Below are 16,419 nucleotides of genomic sequence, written 5' to 3'. Positions count from 1 at the left end.
AGAAAAAAGAGAAAAAAAAATTTCTCACTATGTCTTCACTATGTCTGTATATTTTTACTTATAAACATCAAGAGTTGAGGAAACAACATACATACCTTTAATGTTAGCAAATCCACAAATTTACAAACCAGTAATGACCTTTACATCCAACACTGTGTGAGGAAACGTCATGCTTTTAGGAATGAAATCAATGGAATGCAAATTCATTTCCCTCATTTTACTACCAGTTTTAATCATTTACTCCTTAAGGATACATCTGGCCATTTTGCTACTAAATACTCCACTTTTTTTCACCAGATAGTGAGTATTTTGTTGTTTGAGTCTTTTAACAACAAAAGACTCACTGCAATCTTCCAGACTGCAGTGATTGTAGATCCAAGAGAGTTAGGCAATAATTGCCTGTTGGCTCATTGTAGAAGTTGCCTCTGCAACATTAAGGAAACTTCTTATTTTTATTGCACTGCTGATTACAATAGTTTTATTCAAAAGCTTACACTTAAATACACATCTTCCTCACGACATTAACTGTTCCCTTGCTGATCAAACATTTCAAAAACAAACTAATTTAGAATTTGAGCATAATTGATTCTTAAAAGCGAGCGTTCCTTTTAAAACGAGAACAGAAGCTGAATTTACCCATTTAGAGTTTATTGGTTCTAAAAGGCAAACATGCTGAACAAAAAGACATAAAATGCACAGAAGAGCATATTTGTCAGGAAACTTAAGCATGAACAAAAATGCAGGTTAGGTTGCTGTTGAAGACCTGCCGTCTTTTTCAGTGCTGCACTTGTTTCTGAGGATGTCCAGGATGCCTGCTCTGACCTCTGGGCTGAAGGACTCATAGAAGTGCTCTGTTCCTGTCATGAAGCTCAGCAGACGTTCTCCAGTTACGCTGCTCCGGTCAAAGCATTCTGTGATGTCAAAGCTGTTGGGAACCGGATGTTCCTCGAATGTAAGGCTTTGGTCCTTGAGGCAGAAAATGATCTCTCCAGATGAACGGTACTCGGTGATGCTTCCAACACACAGCTCCTTCTTGTAAGTCTTCCACAGGATGTCCCAACCACTGTTGGCTGGATTGTAGAGAAAACAAAAAGCAAATGTTGAATGATCCAAGCTGATAAAGAAAGACATGCAATTTTCTCTTCCATAACAAGTAACAAGACAAACTTGGTTTAAAGTTTTGCTTTTCAGTCAGAACTTACTTTCATTGTGTAAGATTACTGTTAAAGAATACTGAATAAGCAGAGTAATAACAGAAATCTTGTACATTTAAATGGTGGCAAACCAGTCAGTCCAAGTCTGCTTACCTGCTTCAACAATGATCATGAGCCTGCCATTGTTTTTGAGGAGCTCATGGTGAAACTTGATACTTTCAGCCAGGCTCTTTACATAGTAGATCATCTGTTGAGAAAACGTATTTGTTCCTATAGCTTGACTTTTGCACATGGAAGTGTTATTTATGTTTTTGCTTTCATTTATATTCAAACAACAGAAATCACTTCAACTACAAAATGTACACCAAATAGATATCATGTTTGTTTTCTTTAATCACAACCTTACTTAAATTTTAGGAGACAAAAACAAAATTATGCATACTTCTGAAGTACAAGGGAAATGACACGATTGTCTACATTTCTTATGTTTAATATTCTGAAAAATGTGGTGTGCATTTATATTTCAGCTCGCCTGAGGCAATACTTTCTAGAACTCAACTGCATCCTTTCAATTCTACTTTGCACTTGTGAAGTAGTTTTTGTTGGTCTATGACATAAAATCCTAAATTAATAAATTGCTGTTTATGGTTACAATGTAAAATTGCTTAACTTTTGCAAAACAATGTACATTAGAAAACATGTAAACTCCTTTTATAAATGTAACACTGACAGTACAAAAAAGTGATTCATTCCTTTATTTAGTAAGAGTCACAGTTTAGCTTAATTCATATCTGCACTACATTTGATGCATTGACAGCTCAGGGAATAGAAGACAAAAGGTAAACCATTCTTCAACTTTACCTGGATCATGTGTATGAAGTCAAATTTCTTTATGCCTCCCTTTGCTTTCTCGTAGTCCTCACTGGACATGATGTGCCAAGAGAACTGGATCTTCTTAAGGTCAGCAGTCTTGGCTGCCAAAGCTTTCAAGACATACAAAGAGATTTCAGCAACACATACATCTTGATTCTTGGGTTAAGAGTCATTCTTAGCATGTCGAAGCTTTTCAAAAACCAGAGACTGGAATTTAGCCACAAAACTCTGATCAGTGCACCTCCTAAATGCTTTGTTTTTTATATATATATTTAATAATACAGAACACAAAATTCTGAAAGGCCAAGTTCATTACCTTTGAAGTTGGCTGTGAGCTCAGAGCTGCCCTCCACAATGTCAGCGGTTATGGGAACAGAAGGGAAGGCCGACTGCAGAAGTGAGAGTATCTGAATATCCACCTCACCTGGAACAGACCATGAAACGCAACTGGGTTTTTTTTTCAATTAAATGTTACAGTTCAGCTCAAAGTCATGAATTTTCTTTTTTGAATGGCACAACTCTCTTGCTTCAAAGACTTGAATCTTCAAAGACATGTACACAGTTACAAAGTTGGCCTTCTATCACCTGAAGAACATTGCTAGGATTAGTACTAATGTCCAAGCCAGATCTAGAGAAAGTTACTGTTTGTCTATAGTAGCATTGATTACTGCAACAGTGTCTTCACAGGTCATCTTTCATTGTGGCTTCTTGAGGTTTTTTTCTTAGGTTCCCGTTTATTAATCTAAAATGAGTCTTATGTTTTACTTTATGACTGAATTGTAAATTTTGCTGACAGAAGCCGGTTAAATATCTAAAGAACATGCATATTGCTTTTCTTCTTATCCATATCTTTAAATGTGCAGCCTTTGCTCTGAAACCGTAGCTACCCTTGGCCAATATTGATCTGTGAATGTCAGAAGTTAATCAGTGGTTCGTTTTCATGCACTCACTTCATTGCCCCTCACAGGTTGTCAATCACTGGGATCTTTTTGAATAAATAATTAATTTGTAGTTTAAATGTGAAATGTTTTAGCACATACCTCCCCCACTCCCAACACCAAGAACATCCAGACTGCTTTTACCAGCTCCAATTCTGTAAAACATACAAAACCAGCTAAAATAATGAATTTTAAATGAAAGTGCTTCAATGCCCAATTTTCTATAAATAGATAAATCAGCAAACATTATAAAGTTGCTTTTATGGTTCCACTGCAGACCAAAGCACTCTAAAGCGCATGCGCGACTAACTCTGAAGATGAGAAAAATGCATGAATGAGTAATTAGATTATTCCTTGTAATACCTTTGAAATTCTGCAGGCAGGACATTTTGCAGACCCTTGACGATGGCTGCGTGCTCGCCGGACTTTTCCAGGTAGAACTGAAAGATGTTGACATTGCAGCCTTCATAACAAGTGTGTGTTTCTGCACTCATGACTTCACCCTGCAATACACGAACCAAACACTTTTATCCACATTGTAGACTAATTACATTTTTTCATTTAGATAATATAAAAAAATCACCTTAAATCTGTGTTGTTTGGGAGGTAGGAAGAGGAACACAATGTGCTGCGCTGCTTTCACGCTGCAGGACAGATTCCCCTCCCAGAAGGCTCGTTGTTGCGTTATGTAACTGTTGAACTATGGCTCTTAAAAATTTTTTTAAAAAAGTCACTGCAGCTGTTCTGCTTAGACAGAAATGTGCTCCTGAACATTTTTGGTCCTTTATGTTTTGGTAATTGTAGGTTCTTGTCAGAAATCGTCAATAGAAAACGTGGTTATCTAATTTACTTTTTAAAATACTAATAATTTAATTGCCATGAAAATAGTTTTTACTGTCATAAAAGTGTGACTGTCATACACTTTTCACAAAATAAAATCACAACAGAAAAATTGCTCCCACTTCTGTGACTATTATATACTGTAATAATATATAATAGTAGGAGGCGCTGTTTTTTCCACTTACTTAGAAGGTCTGGTCCCACATAATGTCTTTTTATCACCACGGAAAGTTTCGTTATCAACCTTGTAAATCACTCAGGTCTTCTGGTTCTGCTCTGCATCTCAAGAGTCAAAACCAAACACAGAAAAAGCAGCATGAGTTTTTAAAGTGAACGAATTAACTTTCAGAAAACTGAACAAATGCTTCAAGCAAAAGCCGATTTCTTTGATTTGCTTCTAATAACAAATTGAACATTATTGATTTCACTTGTATTCCGTTTTTGTCATACAAGTTCCTTCCCTTGATTAAACCACTGCAGTGTAACATTTGTCTGATGTTTCATGTCTTTATCATAATCAGCTCTTTGACTTGCCTTTGTACAGAAATGTGCTTTGCAAAAAACTTAGCTTGCCTGTTGAGGCTAATTATTTCTTTATTTGATTTTATATAATTGTAATTCCACTGCCACTGCTGTCTGTCTGACAAAATCTGTTTGCTTAATTTGTTACTCATTTGTGCATTACACAGGCTTAGACAATAAAAGAGATGTTAGTCATGCTGAGGGGATTCTTAGGTGTGGGGTTTCCAAATCAAATTTTACTTCATGCTTGTCTGGTGAGAACTTAGAACAGTTACTGTAGATCAGTGCTTCTCAATTCCAGTCATCAGGCCCCCCTGCTCTGCATGTTTTAGATGTGCCTCTATTCCAGAACAGCTGATTCAAATGATTGCATGACCATCAAGTGCTGCAGAAACCTGTTGATCACCCATAGATTCAATCCAGGTGTGTAGCAGAAGGGAAACACCTAAAACAAGCAGGGCAGGGGGGCCTGAGAACTGGAATTGAGAAACACTGCTGTAGATTAACCTAAGAGAAAACACAAATTAGTTCTGTTTTTAGTGATTATGCAGTTTAGGATTAAAATAATCGGGATGACAATTTTAAAGTACAGGAAAATCATCATTTTCCCTCCAGTAACTATTGTTGCCCTCAAGATGGTGCCAGAAGTTCACACATCTGCCTCAAGATCCTCAATAGTAGCATTTATTGAGTTCATTGTAAATGTGGAGGGAAAGAAATTCATGCTTATATAAATAATCCACATTTTATGTATCTTACATCAAAAACTCATGAACATCCAAACAAATTCCACATTCCACAATAGAGCATCTTGTGTTAAAACTCAAAAACAGTCAATGGAAAAATAATGTAGCCGCAGTATGAATGGCTGGTGGTGTTTACATCAGTAAGGTTCAGCATTTCAGATTATAGTACTAAATGTTGAGAAGACATTTTCTTTCACTGTGTGGGATTGAAGTAAAAATGATAAACTTCTGAGAGACTGAATTTTGTGTTCTTAACTGTAAGACAAATATCAGAACAGACAGAAAATTTCTTAAAATGTATCACTCTGGTGGTAATGTGTTAATATAATATACAAGAACCCCTTCACCAAGGCCTCATTATTGAAATAACATTTCTATGGTACAAGGAGTTCCTAAGATAAGAATTGTAAAACTAGATAATGCAGGTAATTTGAAGGATTCTGTCTTTTCTTCTATTTCAAAGAAAACTTTAGCACTGTAAAATACTGCAGCGTTTTGCCTTTTTCTGAATATTGTGTGTTTTTTACGGATTAATAGAAATAAAAGTGAGAAATTAAATTTTTAATACACAAGAAAGTGGAGCAATATTCCCAGTAGGCAAGTGTAGTTTTTATTTTGGATTTTTCTACTAGATTTTGCACAACACTCATTAGCAGCACAAACTTGTTCTTAGAGTTATTAAAGTAGAGAAAATTTTACAAAATACAAAAGAAAATTTCTTCAGTATCTTTATATTGCTCTATACATCCTACTTAAATAAGTCATTTTGTCTTTTATTCCCTTCCATGTACAAATAAAAAAGGTTACTCACCAAAATAATTGACCATTTATGGTGACGTTGAATCAAAAATTAAACCAAAGTGTATTAAAAAAACAAAAGTTCTATGTGATTGTTAAAATTCGTCACTGAGACTCCAAAGGTTATCTGAATTCAGAAATACAAAATTAGCTTACAACAAAGCTGCTTAAAATCTGCAATATAATTTTTCTATTAGCAACAAACCCAGATTATTTTGCAAGTAAATTAACCGACAGCTAAAGAAAAGGCTCCTAGGAGCAACTGTGTTTTCACTTACCCAGTTCAAGTCCTACTAGAAATAATACTTTCAATCATTTTAAAACATAATGTACAATTACTTTAAGCTTATCTAAATTGATTCTCAATGAAAAGCTAATTGTCCAATTTTATATTTATTTGTACAGTTGGAATAAAACACTCCCGGAGAAAGAAGCAGTGTAATGGGGTTTGGGCAGCAGCCTGCCAAGAGCAGCTCATTAAAAGCTGTAATGACCGGATAAAAGTCTGAAGCTAATGTCTGTAACTGAGTAAGAATTATCTTTGATGTCATAATAAAATAAATTTAATCATAAAAATTGACAGGAATATATACATTTATTCTATGTTAGAGGACTGTAGAATTCATAAATCATTAACATGTATACAAAACTAAATTTAATACAGGATAAAGCTTGAAGATACTCAATGTGCTTGAAAATATTTAATCAACTATAACTAATTTAACCTTCACTCCAGCTATGATCTGTTTTTAATTTGGTTTATCGATGACTATGACACCAAGGTTGTTGTTAAAGATAACTCTGCCCTCAGACTCCATGCTGCAGTCCGGATGCCGGAGCAGCTCCAACACGCCATCTTTCAGCTCTGGTGACGCCGTTTTATTAAAATCCAGCACTTCGGTGAGAAAGTCAAGAAGCAGCTCCCCCTTCTCATCTCCCTCCGTGAAACACTCGGTGATATCCATTTGAGATGGCAGGTCAAAGCTCTGGTAGCGCACTCCCTTTGAGTCCAGGAGGCTTTTGATGTCTCCAGTGGTCACGCATTGACTTATTTCTGTATTGCAGAGCTCGTTCCTGTATTTCCGCCACAGCTTCCCCCAGCCACTCTCCCCTTGAACAGGTGGAGCAGAAACAATGCTAGCGTCAGCATGGTAACAAATGATGACAATGTTTACAAGTACCTTAAGTTCTAGACCAACAGGAAGCACTGCACAGTTGAGAAATAATGCACAGTTGTCAACATTTTTTTATTAGTGAAAAATAAGTGTTGTGTGGATTTATATTCAGACTGTCTTCTTTGTAATAAACAGTTTGCTGCAATTACTGAAGTGAGTCTTTTGGAATATGTCCCTGCCAGCTTTGCTTTATCTAAAAACATAATTTTTTGCCAATTTTTCTTTCTAAAATAGTCCAGGCTCTGTGAATTCAATATTAAACCAAATTTGCCATAGATTCTCAACTGGACTTAGGTTTTTGTACCTCCACCTCAGTCTGAAGTCATCTTGTCTGACTAAGCTAGATTTAACTCCAGCTATCTTCACTCATCTCTGACCATCTCTCCTGCCATGAATGGTAGGTGTGATAACAACAATGTGCTATGTCAGTATATTGCCACACAGCATTTTGCATGAAGGCCCAAAAGACTGATTTTTCTTTCTTCTGACAATATCAAATTTGTCATAATATTTGCTCTGTCATGTGGGAAACTGCAAACAGGGTTTGTCTCAACAGTTACTTGCTTCTTCTCACTTTATCACTGCCATGGCAGATAGTTGTTGACTCCCACCTGAGCTATGGATCTTTGAAGCTCCCCCAAGTCATCTTTGCTCATTCTCTGATTAATACTCTCCTTGCACAGACAGAAAGTTTAGGTGGACAGTGAAACGTAAGGCTGGTTGTTTGGAGCATCAGAGTAAAATAGGTGAATCATATTTCTCATTTTTCTTCCAGTACATATTTATGCATTACTTTACGTTTTGTTGATCTGCTCCATAAAACCCTAATAAAATACACTGACATGTTTGGTTCCGACACAACAAAATGTGAAAAAGTTTGCAACTGTGTTTCCCCTTGAACAAATGAAGCATAACAGTTTCCTTCACATCAGCGAGGAATAACAAGGACAATTGTTAATTTAAATTAACGTCAATCAACTCACCAGACACAAGAATAATAAGAAGCTTCCCATTCTTATCGAGGAGACTCTGGAAGAAGCTGATGGTAGCACCGGGATCCTTCACATAGTACAGCATCTGTCGATTTCACCACACATAATGAGCTGGTAACTGCATTCATGGAGCACCTAATTATATTGCTATGCTAGACAGATGCTCTAATGGGATTAATTGCTGCCGAGTGCCACCTAATGAATATGACCTAGATGTGTCAGAAATACAGCACCAGGGCTGGCAATACTTCAGCACCAACCTGTATCATGTGAATGAAGTCTGCCTTCTGGGTCGTCTTGCTCAGTTTCCAGTGCTCCTCAAACTCCGAGGCTGTCATCTTGTTCCAGGTAAACTTGATGTAGTTTAACTCAGGTTTCTGCGACACTAAAACTTAAGACAGATAATTAACAAATATTACAACTGTTTTTTTTATGTAGGGAGGTTTAGCCTTTTATAGAAACGATATGCACTGAGCTGAAAAGTGTACACATTCCAAAATGTCAGGTTTTATTGATGTAAAAAAAAAAGAGACCATGACAAATCATTTCCAAACTTGTTCCATCTTTAATGTTCCAATTCACCTTGTGTTATCTGAAGAACACACAAATTGGTTAGAAAGAGGAAACAATCTGTTCAAGGCAGTGTACAATTTCCTGTTTGCACTCTCCTTTGAGCTGAAGATTTGTGGAAGCACCTTTTTATTCAGCTTCAGCATCCAATCTGCTTTGATGGGAGTCTGTCAGCATTTCACATCTTGACTTGGAACTTGTCCACACTTTCATGGAAGAGTTCCCAAACTCAGTCAGATTTTGTGGACATCTTTTGAGTGCAGCCGTGTTCATGCCTCCACACAGATCTTCTATTGTCACATACAGAAGATAACTAGCAATTGCCAAAAATTCCTACTGCTCCTTCATTGTTCACGCAGGTCTCCCAGCAGCCTCTATGACCAGTTTCCATTTTAGTTTTTCATGAATCTTGCAGAAGCATCAGGCTCTTTGCAATGCCACTCTGCTTTTTTATGTCTGTCTTTACTGTGTTTCATTATATTTTTTAATGCTGTAGAACCTTTTTGCACACTTGGCTTGATTAATATTCTCAGGTGTAACTTCTCAAAAAACCAAGACTGTAACTAAAACATTCAAATGTGCCAAAATAAATCCTGCAAGGCCATTTGAACATGATTTTATGTTAATTTGATTCAATATAATTGATGGGACTTGCATAGTTCTGTATAACTACAACTGTAATTAGAAGGTGCTACAGCTGTGTATTTGTTTAGGGATGTGCAGTTTATGCTCACTATTTACATTTCTTTTGACATTTTTTTGATAACTTGATTTAATTTAATTGCACAAGATGTTTCTAAATAATTTTATTTTAATTTTACAAATGGACTCTTTTTAAGAAACCATGCCATTGCTAAATGTTGATGTAAAATGTTTTTTTTAGTAATTCAAAAAGAACTAGGCCAAGTGCACTTCTTGTTTTACAAAGTGAAGTTCAAGTTAATTTTGGAAATGTCTTCTTTTCAGTTGAAAAAAGCTAAAAGGTGGTAAAAACAAAACACAATTAAACTCAGGTTAGACATGTCTTTCTCTGCTTGGCTGTTTTGTATCTCGTTCATATTTATTTAATCATTATTTTTTATTAAACATGAGGCAAAAGATCCCTATATGTAATTTATTAATGAACCTTTAAGTTGTACAGCGGGAAATAATAAATCTGTGTCATTCTACTACAACAGAATCAAGTGACATTTTACTGGTTCCACTGACTTTTTGGAGTAATGTCAAAAAGAAAGAAATATGCTTTTAAGAAAAATTCAGGAATAGTGAATGCAGCATTTATATGGATATGGGATGAAAAAGACCAGTCTGTGGTTGGCTGGTGGTGTGGCTCTTTTATATAAACTTTATCAAGTTGCAAGAACAGACACGGAGGTAAACGCATGCCAGAACATGAATTCAGTAAGCATACACACACGATACACATCATTCTCTGCTCATTAAAATCCGTTCTCCCTCGCCAAGTCTTACTCTAGCCTGGTTTGTTCCTCGCTAAGATAGGTCTGTCTCCAAAAGTCAGACCTAAATGACCATTGATTTTAAGAAGCTTATGAATATCTGAAAGTACAGTAAAGCAAACTAGAAGCCTGGAACTGCAACTGTGTTAAGCATCAGAGTGCAGACGGAGGGGTTGTCGGTTGCTGATTGGCCATTGTGGTTCAATGATCAGCTCTTCTCTAAAAGAGGAGCAATTATTCATTTATTGATAAGAAGGTCAAAGGCAGCTTTAACACAATGCTTCAGCATTAAAAATACAAACATACCTTTTCCAGCCAGAAAATTAAATATTGAAACATCTTTTAGAATCATGTGAACATGGATACATTTTGTAAGAAGAGGGTGAACCTAAGAAGACTGTACCTTTGTAGTTGTGTAGCTGTTGGCTGCTTGGCTCCACCACCTCATTATCTACTGTCACCCCTGGATGCTTCTTATGTAGCTCGTTGAGCATCTCTAGGTCTATCTCACCTAAAAAAAAAAAAAGCAAGACGGTTAAAAACAAAAAAAGAAAAGAAAAAGGTAGGGGCAAAATAAATGTCAACTTGCTGAAATCCCTTGGTGTTTATAATGCTGCGTTACAAAAAGAAAACCACAGAAAAATTGTATCATAGGTTAAATTTCCAATATAGCTGTTTAGAATTGCTTTTGACCCACAATAACTGGAACATTGACCAACATGTAAATTTGAGCCACTTTCTGTTTTTGCCGCTCATTTGTGACTGTGTTTAAGTTTCAACTTTTTGAACAGATTTGTTCTGTTGCACCACTTAGTAGCAAGTCTTGCACATCATTTAGTTTATATCCACATCTGGCTTTGGATCCAAAGTTTTCATAGAAAAATGAAACAACTGAACCTTTTTGTTAAACGAATGCTGCTACATCTCATATTCACTTGTGTTGACTTTTAAAAACACCACCACACTTAGAAATGTAAGTTAATCTTTCAAAAGAAGCAGAAATGCACATCAGTCAGCATAGAATACAAGACAAAGGCAATTTAAAATATATTTTTTATATTTAGCTTTGTGTCCATTTGGAGCAAAATATGAAATTGAATGATAAACTTAATTCCATACCCATAGACTGTATGTGTTTTAAGTCTGTTTGCTTCAACCTCTGTGACCAACTAATTTGAATTTATAAACTTACTTTCCAAGAATGTCATCTACTGAAGGTAAGAAATGTTGTTTGGACTTTTCTTTTTATTTCTGAAATCAGAATTTGCAGCCTAGGTGTCTACATCAAGGGCAACTTACATCTGAATATAGACTGTCTGCTCTACTATGTACTACCCAAATTCTTTCTAGGTGTTTAATAGAGCTTTAATTTAAAAATATGAATTATATATTTTAGTGCTTGCATAGAAAGAAGTGAAAAAAAGCACTGTTTATCATCTTGTAATGCTAACAGTAGACAGGACCAGCGCATTTAGTAAATCACTCTGGAGTTCTGCCTCGCAGCTACAACTCATTTATACTGAATGTGACATTACTTTATAATTCCCAATGCTGGGCTCTTAGTCAAATACAACATTATGATGTCACCACAAAAAAGTAGATTAAAAAGTCCCAATTATTCTGTTATGTAAGAAATACTTAATGTCACAATGGATTTTGATGAAAATTTTACATTCAAAGTGAAGTAACCTCATAAAGTCCACATGGATTAAAAACCAGAGCAGGTAGTTTAACTATTATTCTGTCAGTAACATTTGACTAAAGGGAGAACATTTTGTTCTCTTTCTTATTGAAGGTGACAAGTTGCCACGATGAGAGGAGTAAATTTAAGCCATGGAGCCGATGCGAAGATGCAGTGAATTGTTTAAGTTAAATGATACCTTGCAGGGAAGTTTGTAGCCATTTTAATGGATTTTCAAGTCCATTAGAGAATCCATTATGATACAGAAATGACAGCTCAGGTAAAGTAAAAGGATTGGCTTTGACATAGTTAAAGGGCAGCAGTACTCTGAGGGCAAGTGTTCAGTTTGCACAGGAAAAGAAATGACTGTATTGTAATAGAACCTGGTGCTGTAAAGCTTCATAGTGTTTAGGTCATTTTGACAAACTAACAGTAAATAAAATGGTCAGATGGCAACAAAAAAACCTCCACACTCTTTTCTTTTTCTCATAGCAGCCATGAATAAACTCTCCCATCGGCTCAGCAGCAGCCGACTGATTCACCAACGTTCCCTCACCTTAGCTATCTGCTGCAGAGGTCATTCAGCTATTTACCGTGTCACGCTGCACATAAGCTAAGTTCAGCGGTGTCAGCGCCATATAGTTTGTGCTCTTACCAGCTCCGCTTCCAACTCCAATGACATTTAGATGGGACTTTCCATCTCCAATGCTGCGGGGAGAGCAGAAAAAAAGAAAAAGTAGAGTGTCTTCAGAGCAGCCTTGAAATTCACAGCTTCCAACCTGCCAAATGTGGGTCACATCTTTTTGGGCCTGTAACTGACAATTCTGCCTGACACTCGGGAATGTGAGATGTTCTGATCTAACGACTGAAGCCTCTGCAAGAACTAAGGCTTTGGATGTTGCTGTGGCGCGTTCTGTCAATCAACGTACATTTTTATTAACTCTATTACACCTTTTAATTAACTTGCGAGTCACATCCCATCGGCTCCCTGACGGATCTGCTTGAAAAAAAGGTCAAAAAGAGCCGAGTTTGGTTCGGTTCTCTGCAGCATGTCAGTCACCTCCCACAGCCTGTGCCAGCAGAGAGACCATTTACGCACTTACTTTTTGGGAATTCACAACCATGCACATACTATTTGACTGGTTAAAACATACCTTTAAGTTGTCAGGCAATCATTGTTAATCTGTGAAACAGACTTTGGACTTAAGTTTAGTTAAAAGAAACTGTTAACTGTTTTCTGTGACAATAAGCACCACAGTTTGTGATTATTGATTTTCACAGGTTTTGTATCTTTATGAGTCAAGTGCCTCAGACATGAATTAATGCACTCTAATTAATAAGACATTTGCTTTTTCATACAACAAACTGACATGTACAAATTATATGCATTGCAATGAAATTCACATATTCTGTTTTCCAACAAGTTTTATAGCGCAAGGTGATATTTTTATATTCTGTGCATTAACTTTCAAACGTGGAATTAGTCATAACCTACTTTTAGATCACTGGTTAGGTCAAGTACTAACTTCTGTTTCTTTTACCTACCAGTTGCTTAAAGTTCAAGACCATCTCCTGCTTTATGGTACTCCAGTTAATCAAAAACCCTGATGCCATATCACGTTCTTCACAGTTTACCCTTAAAGGATTTTAAAAGCCAAGATACATATTTGTCTCAACTTAATCCTGATCTTCAAGTGACAATGAATTGTACTGTTTTTCTTCAACAAATGCATTATTGTTTCAAATTATATTTTGGCACCATTAATGAAGCCTTTATGCAACAAGAAAATAAATATCTTTTTCACAACCTTAAGTGAGAGGTTCATTTGAACTTTTGATCCAGAAGATCATATTCCAATTGTAACACAGCTGAAACAATTTACAGCATGTTTTTGAAAGTCAGTTCCTATTTAAATTTTAAAAAAAAATGTCTATGAAAATCACCAACCAAAAGCAAGTTTTGCAAAATGACTAAGTCATTTAATAAAGTTTTGTTTCCTTCATGCTAAGCAATATACTTTAATACTTTTTAATAATATTTTTTTCCTCTTTCAAACAAACTCTACATAATCATAATTTTGTCAAGACATGTCAAAATTACAATTATCTTGTCGAGAAATATTCTCTCTACCAAATATTTTGTAGAAAACAATGACGGTGCAGGCTAGGATGGCGAAAGTTAGGATTATTAGTATCGTACTTATCTTTACAGTTTTCACTATATTCACAATTCAGTTTTTATGTGGAATTATTCCAAATTATTCACAGGAAATTCACCTATTCACAGTTTTTTTTATCATTGGTCATGTCTACAAAATTCTGAAGAAAATGCAGCCACAGACCGTAATATTTTCAGTTGTCCATTTGCTAATTCATTTTTAAAGGAGCTTTACCTGGACAGAATGTCAGGTAGTTTATTGTGGATGAAGTCCCGCATGCATTGGTGCTCAGAGGATCGCTCCAGAAAAAGGTGGAAGGATCTCTGGTACCTATCATCATCATGAACCAGACTCTTCAGTGGGGATCCCATGATGCCTGTCTGGAAAAGAGGCAATTCATTTAGGTTTATGGTTTGGCTGGGCCATACACTTTAATCAAATTAACTTTATGCTTTATGTACTGTAGTGAAGATAGTCCCTTCACCAGGTCTCAAGACTTCTGCAGCCTCTAACAGGCGTCCTTCCTCTATTTAGTTCAGTTTATCTAGCTATTAACTCTGACCTGATTCCTACTACAAAACCATTCCCACAGGATGATGCTGCCACTGTGTTTTAATCAGATGTTGACTCGGGATGTGCATCACAAAAAATATCCAAATAAAGTACAGTCAAGTTTGCAAATTCTGTAAACTAAGAAAGCATATATCAAATTTCCCTTACAAATAAAACTGGAAACATACAGTCTATGTTCTGTATGAGGTTTTAATTTGACTTAAACACCTAACAGTACAAACACAAAAACATAAGATAACATTTGTCAAATGGGATGTGCTATTATTGTCTTTAAAACAGTCATGTATGGTTGCACGTCAACACACCAAAGCGTATTTCTCTTTTATTGAAACGCTAAATCTGGAAATCTATCTCGCTTTTTCTCTTCCCTGTTTTATTACGACAGAGCTGCCCGTTTATTGACAAAAAATGACTTAAGCGGCCGCGGAAACACAGAGCTGCACGCAGGCAGACATGCAGACAGACGCTGTCATGTCCCCTCGACATAATTATGTGCAGCTGGTCAGAAAACGAACAAAACACGTCCGTCCTCCAGTCAGTGAACGTCAAAGAGCAAGTTTCATCGTTCGCTAAGATTTCCGTCATGAGCGCGAAAAGCAAATCGTGACGATGATCACTTACTACAGTCTTCCGGCAGAACAGCGTCCGGGGAAGGTGGAAGGCTGGACTGAACCCTCCCACATGTGTCACAGCTTCTTCCCTTTAGGGAGGGCGAAAGGTGGCGGAGGAAATCCGTCAAAGGAAATCTGTCTTCCCGAGGCCTGGGTGCTGTAACTTGTACGTTTTCCTTTGAGATAAGCGTTTATTTTAAGAATATGAAAGACCTGACTTTCTAATCTAATCTGACTTTACTGCCTTAGATATCATTGTAATAGATTTGGTCAAAACAGAGGAAAATGTCATGTTCACAGGGGGTCCAAGGTCTAATGGGCTCTTGAGCAGAACTTCAGCCTGATTTGGAGTTTTAAATTGTCTGTGGTGGGATTTAGTGGTATTAATATTTTTGTACATAAAGTTTGTTAAAATATTTTCAAAATATACATTAAAAATTGAAATTGTTTACAGTGAAGTCAATAGAATGGCATCTAATAAATTTTCAAGACTTGAATGCAAAAGATCTATCGATAAAAATACAAACTACAGCATTTAAAAAATGTTGATTTCTGTCTATAACTCTATAGAGAAACCTATGGATAAATGTCACAAATAATCACAATATATTTAATTTTAAAAAAAATAAAGATTAACTTGTTGACATGTTCAATAACTGAATAATTTAGCGTTTAAACCTCTCAATGCAACAGTGACAAGCCAGCCAAATTTGCAGTACCGTAATTCCGCCACACTGCGCTACCTGAAAAATGTCAACAGTTTCTGAAAGGGGAGACGTTGCGCCTTCCAGTCAAAATCAGGTTATTACGGTAATTTCACTCCCGCCGTAGCAGGGAGTGGCACATTTAATAGACGGTAAATTGCAAAAATAACTTGCTAGATATTGAAAGTTCCAGTGTTTACGGACATATGAGCAAATAAATTTACTCACAGGACATTTAAAGAACTACGTACATTTAAAATAAGCAAAAAATATCCAGGCAAAGATTTTAAATTTAGGACATAAAGGGTTAAGCTTTTAGAGGTCCTCTGGCACAGATGGTTTCCCTAAGGCATGCATCCTGCACGTTTTAGTTCTCTCCCTGGTAGTACCAACAACCTTTTCAGCATGTCAGTAGCCATCATTTGATCCAGGTGCGTTAAACCAGGGAGAGAACTAAAACATGCAGGATGCCGGCCCTAAAAGGACCGACTTTGGGCACCACTGCAGTAAGGAGACAGTTGGAGAGGCAGCAACTTGTCCCACCGGTCTCTTGATGAGTCCAACCTTCTACTTCATTCATTACTGGACACAGAGTTATGCTAATAATGTTATACTGTTAGCTTCAA

The 16,419-nt window shown here is 36.4% G+C and overlaps 2 protein-coding genes across 2 annotated transcripts; both read right to left on the bottom strand.

Moving 5' to 3' along the window:
- Positions 1 to 627: 627 nt before the first annotated feature.
- Positions 628 to 3,642, bottom strand: LOC102234300 (histamine N-methyltransferase-like). Its single transcript, XM_014472908.2, has 7 exons — positions 3,549 to 3,642; positions 3,329 to 3,468; positions 3,068 to 3,120; positions 2,344 to 2,451; positions 2,016 to 2,137; positions 1,308 to 1,401; positions 628 to 1,070 (listed from the first exon to the last, which is right to left on the bottom strand). Exons 2-7 carry the CDS (start codon positions 3,457 to 3,459, stop codon positions 745 to 747), a joined length of 834 nt encoding a protein of 277 aa, XP_014328394.1. The 5' UTR covers positions 3,460 to 3,468; positions 3,549 to 3,642; the 3' UTR covers positions 628 to 744.
- Positions 3,643 to 5,660: 2,018 nt separating this feature from the next.
- LOC102235596 (histamine N-methyltransferase-like) lies at positions 5,661 to 15,172 on the bottom strand. The gene is made up of 7 exons (XM_005810050.2): positions 15,100 to 15,172; positions 14,140 to 14,285; positions 12,402 to 12,454; positions 10,469 to 10,576; positions 8,299 to 8,429; positions 8,030 to 8,123; positions 5,661 to 6,982 (listed from the first exon to the last, which is right to left on the bottom strand). Exons 2-7 carry the CDS (start codon positions 14,274 to 14,276, stop codon positions 6,621 to 6,623), a joined length of 885 nt encoding a protein of 294 aa, XP_005810107.1. The 5' UTR covers positions 14,277 to 14,285; positions 15,100 to 15,172; the 3' UTR covers positions 5,661 to 6,620.
- Between the last annotated feature and the right edge of the window lie 1,247 nt (positions 15,173 to 16,419).

The sequence above is a fragment of the Xiphophorus maculatus genome, chromosome 7, assembly GCF_002775205.1.
Source record: "Xiphophorus maculatus strain JP 163 A chromosome 7, X_maculatus-5.0-male, whole genome shotgun sequence".
Taxonomy (NCBI): domain Eukaryota; kingdom Metazoa; phylum Chordata; class Actinopteri; order Cyprinodontiformes; family Poeciliidae; genus Xiphophorus; species Xiphophorus maculatus.
Note: the sequence above shows the minus strand (reverse complement) of the source record. Positions and strands in the feature narration are given on the sequence as shown.